This window comes from Leopardus geoffroyi, chromosome C3 (assembly GCF_018350155.1).
Source record: "Leopardus geoffroyi isolate Oge1 chromosome C3, O.geoffroyi_Oge1_pat1.0, whole genome shotgun sequence".
NCBI classification, from domain to species: Eukaryota; Metazoa; Chordata; class Mammalia; order Carnivora; family Felidae; genus Leopardus; species Leopardus geoffroyi.
Genome location: NC_059338.1, coordinates 57,240,190 through 57,251,052, shown reverse-complemented (window position 1 = coordinate 57,251,052; position 10,863 = coordinate 57,240,190). Strand labels below are relative to the sequence as shown.

At 46.9% G+C, this 10,863-nt stretch overlaps 1 protein-coding gene across 2 annotated transcripts; it reads right to left on the bottom strand.

Moving 5' to 3' along the window:
• Positions 1 to 411: 411 nt before the first annotated feature.
• SELE (selectin E) lies at positions 412 to 10,133 on the bottom strand. 2 transcript variants are annotated; one of them, XM_045452989.1, is made up of 13 exons: positions 10,049 to 10,133; positions 9,640 to 9,723; positions 8,670 to 9,056; positions 8,216 to 8,323; positions 7,616 to 7,801; positions 6,489 to 6,674; positions 5,647 to 5,835; positions 5,342 to 5,530; positions 4,955 to 5,131; positions 4,351 to 4,461; positions 3,348 to 3,369; positions 3,170 to 3,242; positions 412 to 2,291 (listed from the first exon to the last, which is right to left on the bottom strand). In XM_045452989.1, the coding sequence occupies exons 2-12, from the start codon at positions 9,695 to 9,697 to the stop codon at positions 3,185 to 3,187; spliced, it is 1,671 nt and encodes a 556-aa protein (XP_045308945.1). In that variant the 5' UTR covers positions 9,698 to 9,723; positions 10,049 to 10,133; the 3' UTR covers positions 412 to 2,291; positions 3,170 to 3,184. The 2 variants fall into 2 exon arrangements, with proteins under 2 accessions (XP_045308945.1, XP_045308946.1); XM_045452990.1 differs by having other exon boundaries at positions 9,640 to 9,719; positions 10,049 to 10,132.
• Between the last annotated feature and the right edge of the window lie 730 nt (positions 10,134 to 10,863).

Here is a 10,863-nt window from a genome sequence, read left to right as displayed (position 1 = left end):
AGACAGGAAAAGACGATATTTTGTATGACTTGAGGGCTGTGTCAGTGACTTAGGTCCACAGTCCCTCCCAGCAGCCGATTCAGAGACTGGAGACCAACGAGTTCATGGGGATTTTATCATGTAATCCAGGGATGGTGACAAGGGTCTGTTCCGAGGCTGTCCGTGGGAATAGAACACGGCTGGTTACGGGTTATTAAGAGAAGTGTTGATAGGATTTGGCACCATTGGGAGATTAGGGAGAAGAACAAAATCTCCTGGATTATAGCCACAACTCTCTTGCAGGGATGTTTGTACCATCTTATGAATGTACCAAAACTACCGGACCATCCACTGAAAAAAGGGTGAATTTTACGGCATGCGAATTTTATCCAAATAAAATTGAATTTTTAAGAAAGAACCTACACACAGCACTAAACATAAACACGTTTATTATCAAACTTTGCGCTGGCCACGTCACATACAAAATAGGTATGGCATAAGCTTAAATAAATACATACTTTAAAAAACTGTAAAATATTTTGAATCATAATTTAAAATGCTTTTTAAAACCCGTTTTAAAAACCGTTTAAAACACGGACCATAGTTACACTTCACACAGCTATTTACATCACAGTATAAATATTTACAACATTCGAACAATTTCAGAGAAAATAATAATTCATTCTATAGGTAGTGTGCTGGCAGTAGTTGTTTATTTCTCTCTCCCTTGTTTTCCAGAGTTCTTTTGCCCCTTAAAATTCTCTACCGTTCTGACACTTAGCATACCTCCCTGGTTACTTATGGCTTTGCCTTTACCAACACGCAGCCCGCATTTGTCAGAAACTTTGATTTTCAACACATGCTAAGTGAATGTACGTGTGGGAGAGTTTTGATTCTCATGTAACTTGCAAGACGGAGCGAGAAGCTTGGGCAATGGACTGGCCAAGAATTTCTCACTGCCAACGATCAGTGGGGATCCCTGAGGAATTTTAAACTCCCTGATAAATAAATACATATGCTCATTCATACTGACTTTCCTCTCTTCACGAACACTCTAACACACAGAATAACACAATTAGGGAATAAATATTAAAAGTCTCCACTTTTCAAAAAACCCACCAGACAAATCTTTTACAAGGTGAGTCCCTATCATGGTTTTAAAATCTAATGTAATATATGAGAATTATATGTGGACACGTCACCCCTGACAAACGTCTTTGGAGAAGTGCTAAAGCACATCCGTATGACTACATGTTTTTGTCAACAGAGACATTCAAAGAGTTGTACCTTCGTCTGTCTGCATTTCTGCTTTTAGCAAATCAGAACATTTGGCCCCGTGGAAGCTTTTCATCATGGAAAACCACCTACCTCTGGAAAAAGAGCTGACAGCGTATAAGTGCGTGCCATTCAGATTCTACTGTGCTGATACTAATGTTTTGAAAAGCAACGGGAACAAAAAATTTAGAACTTCACCCTGGTTAACATTATAAACAGTATTTGCCCTTTTTTGAAATAAATTTACTACAGATGGAACATTAGAAACTGTGACTGAACAAAGATCTAGGATAAGTCACTTCTACCCTATCGCAGTGCTAATGTGTACATATTTTAGAGTCTCCACAACACACACACGGAATTAAGAATTAGGGAAGATTGTCCTGTTGTCAATGCAAATAAAGAGAGCACGATCTCTTACGGCACTTTAAAAAGCAGTGAATCCCACAGGGAGAAAAGTGATTAAGACTGTGCTTTAGTCATCCTCGCACAGAGCATTAAGTAGGATTTCCCCATGCACTCGCCTGGGGGCATTACAAAATTGTCATTTTTTTTTCACGTTGGTGATAGAATATCTTTGGCCAAGAGGTTTCCCCCAAACTCTTGACAATATTTCAGCCCCATGACAGCAACCATGTAATCAGCAGAGACACCGTGAGGGGCAAAAGAAAGAAGCAAGGCCACAAAATCCTGTGGTTCTCCACTGAGATCTCACAGTGAGCGGGGCGGAGAGATGGAACAGGAATTCTTGAGATCGTGGAGCCTGGCTCCCTTCACATTTGCCTGGAAGAGAATATGCTTTCCCTCCATCAGCCAGTACTTTCCAGACACAGAGAACAGCAAAGAGAAGGCTGACTCGCTGATGGCAGACTGGCCTTGCTCACTGGAGTTTGGATGGGTGAAGTCCTCATGGGTGCCTCGCTCCCAGCTTAAAGGCAGCGGGTGTGGGAGGTGAGGAGGGCCAGAGACCAGAGGAGGGCTCTCTGTCCTTGCCATCTTCAGGGTATTGCTCTAGTTCCCTGGAGGAAACTGTGTTCCTGCGAACAGAGAGAGCGTGCCATCAGGACGCTTAATATTCTGTATTCATAGCAACAACAAAATTCACCATCTACCACGGACCACCGTGTTCACTATCACAGGGGAGTCCACCTATGAACCTCAAAGCCCTATTCAGTTAGGGCAGCGAAACTATTCTATATGATACTCTAATGGCGGATATAAGTCATTACACACTTGTCAAAACCTGTAAAATATACAAAGCCAAGAGAGAACACTAATATAAAGGGTGAACTTTAGCTAATAATAACGTATCAATATTGGCCCATCAATTGTAACAAAATGCCACACTAATACAGGATGTTGATAACAAAGGAAATTGGAGGGTGAAGGAGTATGTTGGGAGTCCAGTTTCTGCTAATTTTTTTTGTAAACCTAAAACTGCCTTAAAAAATAGACTATTAATTAACAAAATATATTCGTGGGGGTGGGGGGACTTGACCCTTCACAATTCTCACAAAGCAGAGCACAGATTCTAGAACCAGACTGCCTAGGTTTGAATTCTGGCTATGTCACTCACTAGCTTTGAGATTTTAGGCAAGTTATTTAACTTGTCTGTCTCTCGTGTTCTTCATCTGTATAACAGGAAATACAGCAACAAGTCTCTATCTCCTAGAATTCCCAACTCAGAACAGTTTCTGGAAGATACTAAGTGCCACATAAAGGTTAGCTGTCATTTTTATTAATAACTTTCACAAGTGAAATGACTCAATAAAGCCCAGATCCTTGTTCCTGTCCTTCTACAAAGAAATGAAACAGTTTTCCATCCAACACCGTGAAGGTGGTGATTTTCCCCCCAGAAACTGGCAGATTTGGAGGATATGCTCTCTCAAAATCATATGTGGTTTTCAAGTCTTACCTGATTCCTTTAGCCTTAAAGGGACTCCGAAGGTATCTGGTAGGATCCATCTGATTGGAGGCTTTGGCAGCTGCTGTGGAGTACATAAAAACACTAAGTAAAGCACCGTTTTCCGACATGAACAGGGAAAAATATGTAGAATGTTCAAAGGCATGCTTTGGACAAGAATGCAACTTACCTGGCAGGAACAAATTTCTTTGCTGCAAGAGAAAGAAAACCATTCAGTTGGACTAAAAGACTCTCAGGGCCGTATTAAATTCAGAAACAATCTGACTCTATCCTCTAGGGATTGCAAACCCAATGCCTTCAGGGCCCCTGTAATAATCAGAGTGCAAACACAGCTTGGGGGCAGTGGGCGTGAAATGCACATTCATTCTAGGGGCCCAGCAGCTTTCTAATGCTGGCCAATAGCTACCCGCTCAGCTTGCCAAGTTCATCTGCCCGTTTTTCATGAGAAGTCCCAAATCTAGATTTTACGTGAAGGTTCCTATTTTATAAATGTCAAAACTTAATTTTAAAAAATGTCAAATATTCTGTAGAGCCAAACTGTGAGTGTGGCTACACGCGTTGGCATATTCCCTAGGAGATTTCCCACATTGAAGCCTGTATTCCAAATAAATGTTTCGGAGCCGTTTTAGCCACTTCCTGGGAGCACCCATCATGGCAGGCTCACTGCACCCACTCCGAGGGGAACCACAGAATTCCATGTGAATGGCACCCCCTGGAGTTGTCTGCTGTGAACACAACTAACATTTTTATTTCCTAAAACCCCTCCCCACTTCAAGCTGTACTGTAAACTCTTTCCCTAGGACCACTGCTCATTTACACTGCAGTTTATTAGTGTTTTGTAACTAGAGTCTAATTACTGCCGAGATGTGCAAGAGAGGGGACACCAGCGTGGCTCGATCGGTTAAATGTCTGACTCTTGATTTCAGCTCGGGTCATGACCTCACAGTTTGCGAGTTCGAGCCCTACATCAGGCTCCATGCTCGGGATTCTCTCTCCCTCTCCCCTCTCTCTCTGCCCCCCTCCCCTGCTTGTGCCCTCTTTCTCTCAAAATAAATAAATAAACATTAAAGAAAATGTTAGAAACGTGCAAGAGAGAACATGACTCACCAATGAGGAAAAAAAAAATACATTTTTCAAAAACATTTTTGGAGTACGTTCCCAAGCTCCCTTACCTCTCTTCCGCAGGCGTTTCAGAAGCCAGAGGACAAATGATGCTACTGTCATGAGGGAGGTCCCAGCGGCGGTGAGTCCAACAGCCAAGGGAATGCTGGACTCAGTGGGAGCTAGGGAGACAGAGGAGGGAAGAACTTTCACGAGAAGGAACTGAACGTAAAGTCTTTCCGTGCCCTTTTCTTGGCACATGGATAAGCCGTCTACTTCAATGCATGAGGGAGAGACAGGGCACTACAGGCCTCTGAGATCGACCCAAGCCACCTGCGCGGGCCTGTCTGCGGCCACGGCCAGGAGCGCCGTCACCTGCCAGGCTTGAAGAACAGAACCCACTGCGCCTGGGTCCCTACTGCGCTCCCTTCTCCCTCCCTTGCTCTCCTTTCCCCCCTACTTTTACCTCTGGCTCCCCTTTTCGCCCTCGTCACAGTTGTACCTATTCCGCCCACGCGTCACCTCCTCGGTTCTCCCTCCATGCCCATAAAATGAAATGGTCACCAGCTTTTTCACCTTGGCAACCCCCCTGGCCTGAACGTAATGAATGGTTCCTCGCTTTCCCCTTCTTCCGTCTAGTCCCCCCCAGGCAACCACCACCAATCAATGCTTCACCTTCGCAGGTAGGCGGCGTCCCGGACCAGTGTCCCGTGGCATCGCACGTCAGAGCTGCGGAGCCGTTGAGGGTCCACCCCTCAGGACACGCAAACGCACACACAGCGCCAAACGCGGGCTCCCCGTCACAGCTCACGTTCATTTTTCCCGACGCTGCCAGTCCCGAACATCGTACGGCTGCAAACGACAGGCACACGCGCGGCGGTTAATAAAGATCTACTGGAAAACGTCTAACCCTGATTGAAAAGCCATCAGCAGGCGTAACTTAGACGCACTACTTAGTTTTCAGCTCGTAGCAAGTTAGGATCAAGGCCCGCGGGGCAATCGAGGTTCAGATACATGTGAAGTTTTTGACCTGGGCCCCTTAAGGTCTAAATTCAGTCCTACCTTGGCAGGAGGGGACTTCCTGCGTCCACTGGCCCTGAGATGTGCACTCGACTTGAGCTGACCCACGCAATTTGAAGCCTTCCTCACAGCTGAAGGCGCAGGAGGACTTGTAGGTGAACTCTCCAGCGGGGGAATGGGTACATGTCACAGAGCCACGCTGGGGCTGCCGGACGGCATCACACTTCACAGCTGGAACACAGAGCGAGCACATTAAAAATTTGTATCGGGCAGCGGCAGGTTTCGCACGTAGTCACGTCTCCAGCCCTCCCATGGTTTTTGTGTTAAAATAAAGACAAAAACTGTACCTTCACACGTGGGCTCCTCACTGTCCCATTCGCCTGTAGGGCCACACTGGAGCTTTTTGGATCCCTTCAAGACAAATCCCTGTTCGCAGAAGAACTCACAGCTGGACCCCTTTTGGAAACTTCCAGAAGCAGCAGGAAGACAGCTCACGTAGCCTCTCTCTGGGCGGGACAAGGCTTTGCACTGAAAAGCTGAAACACCAAAATCATGGTCAGAAAACATTGCGGAGGAACTGGAGGGCCCTTGGCGTTTGATGAATGAACCCGGTTCATCATAGACGAAGCAACACTCAGAGGTCTCAAGGCTCTTCATGACTCCCTGGACAACTGGGAAGATGCCTGTGTTTTCTCCGAACGCCAGTCCCTTCACGGACAATGGCATTCAGTGAAGGGAGGCCTTTCACGGAACCAGTGGTTCCTGAGCACTGCTCTGACACTCGAAGGAGTTACCGTCAGGACGAAAAGGTTATGTAGCCAGAAAGCAACTGATGGGTCCTGGATGCTTACAGATGATGCCAAAATGCAAAGAAGGTAAGAAGGTAGCACATGAAATGTGTCTGCTTTGCAGCTTGATTCGGGTCTTGTGGCTTCGTGCCACTGGAAATCATTCTGTGCTGTTTCTGGCTACAAGAATACCGGTACCCGACAGCGAAAACTGCTTGCTTTCCACATTGTTGCTCTTGCTTTAAAGTGAATTAAGTTTTAGTGCTTATCCGGGTATTAAGTGTGCCTCTACGTATGACGCCATCCTCGGCACATTCTCATCCCTGCCAGTCATGGGCAATTTCAAGTACAGGTTGAGAAAAAGAATGTTTATGGTCAATCTTGATGTGGAGCGACTCTACCTTTACACGTTGGCTTCTCGTCGTCCCATTTCCCGGATGAGGTACACTGGAGGCGCTGGGATCCCATTAGTTCAAATCCTGCTTCACACTCAAAGGCACAAGTTGTGTTCCATGGGAAGTTTCCAGAGCTTTGGGAACAGTCCATGACTCCGTTGGCAGGATTTGTCAGAGCATCGCACTCGACCACTGGGGATTTGAAAGAGCACCATGAAATTTACAGATATGTTCGCTGCCTATTGAATTGGAGTTTATAACAGGGCGAGGAAGCAGCCTTCAAACGGCAGATCCCAAAGTCCTAAGATAAGTCTTGGGGACATGCGCGCACACAGTAAAACTTTTATGCTTTTTTATTAATACTTTCATCTTCTCTGATTGATTTATACTCTGACTATGCTGAGTGGTTTCTGGTCTACTTTATGATGTCCCTGATCTATGTTATGTACAGCGAAAACGAAGAAAAAAACCCAGATTCTAGATCATGATTTATGTCCTGTTATGTCCTGACATACACAGGACATTCATTTATGTCAGCCCAGCGGGACCTGGAAGCCAAAAGCTTCCGTCTCTGGCCTAGAAAGATAAGACTGAGAGAGAGGGGTGCCTGGGTGGCTTAGTCAAGCCTCTGGCTCTTGATTTCAGCTCAGGTCATGATCCGGGGGCCTGAGATTGAGCCCTCCATTGGACTCTGTGCTGGGCACGGAGACTTCTTGAGATTCTCTCCCTCCCTCTCTCTCTGTCTCTCTTAAAAGATTAAAAAGACTGAAGAGAAAAATAGATATGGGGGCTGCCTGACTACCATGGTCTTAAATCCACCTCCACTGCATGAGAGAGATTAAGCAGGAGAAGATAAGTCATTACGATTTCTCAAGTGGGTTCTGCTGTTATGGGCACTCGCTTACAAGTCACCAGAGCCGGAGAAGCATCCACTGCAAACATGGGATATAAACCTCTGTCAAACCAAGCAGGCACCCTACTGGCCATACATATTGGCTAAGGGAAGTCCTACTAAAAACAACCGAAAGAACTTTCCCTGGAGTTTTGGAAATGTTGTGACATTGGATCCGAAACAAAACAAGACAACGAAGGGTGAGTTTGAGAATGTTCTGGGCATTTGGAGAGAGATTTACCATTGCAGGCAGGAGCAGGGGCGCTCCATTCTCCCGTGGACGTGCACCGCGTGGCCTCTGTGCTGCTTGGGAGGTAGCCCTTTTCGCAGCTGACAGAGCAAAAAGAATTGTAGCTGAAGGTCCCCAGAGGGTGGGTGCAAACCAGGCTTCCGTGCTCGGGGGCTTCCCGCGCTTGACAGGTCACCGCTGAAAGGAGAAACCACATCAGTGCTGCTCTCTGTCATCTTGCATGAAGTGAGAAAACCCTGGAAGGTATAACTACTGTTTACGCTTCCTATGTGCCAGGAACTACGCATTCATTCCGATCAGCCTCACCACTGAAGCTGATACCATTATTAGCCTCCTTTTTGCAATGACACAGCTGGCACTCGGGGGGTTTTAACTACCTGGTCCAGGTGCCCTAAGTCAGAGTGGTAAATCTGGGCTTTGAAGCTGGTTGGGGGTGGGGTCTGACTTTGACTTCACGACCTCGGCTCTTGACCGCCACGGGGCACCACGTGGCCCAGGGAAGGGAAGACAGGCAGACCCGACGCCAGAGCCAGCTGGGACGCGGGATGGCGCTACCAACTCAAGTGAAGGCAAAGGCGACACGACGCTTACCTTGCTCGCACCTGAGTCCCTTGAAGCCGGGGTAGCACTCGCACGTGTAGTTGTTGACGGTCTCCACACACTCGCCGTGGCCACTGCAGGATGTAGGAGTACAGGCAGCTGCAGGAAACACAATCCGTGGGGAGGAAGATCATTACTGTGCTTAGAATGCGTTCCTTCGCATCATGAGTGTGCCGCAGAGATCATTGGCGACGTCGCCAGGGTCGCGGACTGCCAGAGATCTTAACTGAAGTGCTTCACCCAATGCGAAAGCCAAGTTTTAAGCTCAGCGAGGTTGGACCTTGATTGCTAATGTCAAAGAAGTAATCTCCCAAACGATGTTTTAAAGCCCTGTAGTTTAGAACGTAAAATTACCATAGCGGAGACCAATTCTTGCACACTGTCCGCACCTTGTCAAGACGCCCCACCCTGAAACTGCCTCCCAGGGCTACCCCGAGCCCCGTACCTGTGTAGCACAAGGCAAGCTTCTTTTTGCTACATCTCTCGTCATTCCACTTGCCCGCGTCCTTGTCTCTCTTGATGTAGATCTCCACACAGTCCTCATTGCTTTGCTTATTGTTCGGTTCACCAGGAGCCCAGTTCTTGGCTTCTTCGGTCAGAGGCTTCTGGGTCCCTATCCAGGTCCACGTATCGTTGACCTTTCTGATTCCGATCCAGTAGTAAGTTGGCGAGTAGCTCAAGATGGAGTTCAGGTACTTAATCTCTTCCTGGTTTTGAATCGCGACCAGATGCGTGTACCGTTGCTGGCAATACGCACTAGCTTCGTCGAAAGTCATGATTTCTGTGGAGGCGTTGTAAGACCAGGCTCTGCTCCCTTTAAGCAGGAGAAGCACTAAAGAGGAAAGTGTGAAAGGCATGGAACGTTTAGTCCTGCTGTGGTTTGCCTCTTTTAACTGGGCTTTGCACTCTTATTTTTCATCATGCGGTAGCCTTGGGGATGACTCAAGTTTTTTTCCTCTTTTCCAAAGTAAGAAAGGGGAGAGATGGAGAAACTGCCATTCACTGCGCATATCTTTGGGGACTGAGCCCCCCACTTGATGTTTTCCCTGCACTTGCCCACCACCATCTACCAGTATATCCACTACAGTAGAATAATAATCAGAATAACTGAGCTTTCTTGAATACTGAATATGCACCACCAAGCACTGTCCGAGGTCCTCTCCATGCTGCTGGAGCCTCACAATTCCTCTGGGAAGCAGGTCACTTATGATCTGCACTTGACACATTGGGAGGCACTAAGGGGTAAAGTAAATTGCCCTTAGCCCGGGGCAGAACACCCTGGGCGGAGAGACTGGGATGCTGCAAAACACCCTACAATGCACAGGCCCCCCCGCCATGGGGAGGAATTGTCCTTTCCAAACTGCCAATAATGTCAAGGATGAGAAGCCTTGGTCTAACGAATGACATTGACTTACCAAGAGTGAGAGCAGGGAGAAGTCGTGAAGCAGTCATGACTTCCAGGGTTCTTGTCATCAAAAGATGAGTCTTGAAATGCCTTGCTGGGCGAAAAAGTACAACATTCATTACAGAAAGAAATTTTAGGTAGCCAGTCACTGAGCTCATTCTACATGATGTTTTCAGCAGCAGCAGCAGCAGCAGCAGATTTTAGGTAAAAGATAACAGCGCTCCCATCTTTGTTTCAAAGAAGTCGATGGGAATGAATGCCTACACAAGTTAAGATTTTCATCGTTTATGTGCAAGAGAAAAGCCAGATTTTAACGAAGTCTGAATACAACAAGAACCTGCCCAGGCCGTTTATCCAAAGGCTCTCTGCCTATCTGTTCATATGGATAATCTTGTTTCATGGCCTTACGCTGCACTTACTGTTTTGTGAGGCGGTGGCGTCCGCGTCTGACTCCTCGTGTCGCTGGCTGCTTCTGTCTTGTGCCACTTGGAGTTCTGGGTGAAGTCAGCCAAGAACAGCAGAGCACTGCTCCTGCGGCAGCCCCTTTATAGGGGCGCTGGCTTCCTGTGAGTAATAGGAGGATGTGTCCAAACCCAGGAGACAGGAATTCCCCAGTAGCATCCAAAAAGTTTCCCGGGAATGTCCATAACGCCAAAAAATTACAGTGATGTCAGAAACCCTGGGCCGCCAAGCTAATTCGCCTCTGTTCATACCATTTTTAAAACATTTTTTTAACGTGTATTTATTTTTGAGAGAGGGAGAGGAAGCATGAGTGGGGGAGAGGCAGAGAGAGAGGGAGACACAGAATCCAAAGCAGACTCCGGGCTCCGAGCTGTCAGCACAGAGCCCGACGCGGGGCTCGAACCCGTGAGCCGTGAGATCATGACCTGAGCCAACTCGGAGGCATAACCGACTGAGCCACCCAGACGCCCCTCATGCTTTTTTATTTTACGTGAATCCTATTAATATGGCACAAATGGGGGGGAATTAATTCTAATAACATAAACTGATGTCTTTAAAAAGTTTAAAAACTTTGCTCATCAGCAGCATCTCTCGTGTAATTGTGGTAGTAACCAGGATTTCACAAACGCAGGCAAACTCAGACTTAGTTTTATGATCTGTGGACCACTATTCTTAATTTTCTCACGTGTGGCTGTTAGTAGTGGGCCACCAATGTTTTCTCTCTCTCTCTCTCACCTACCAATTCAACTCATTTTAAGGTACCTGTCTCACG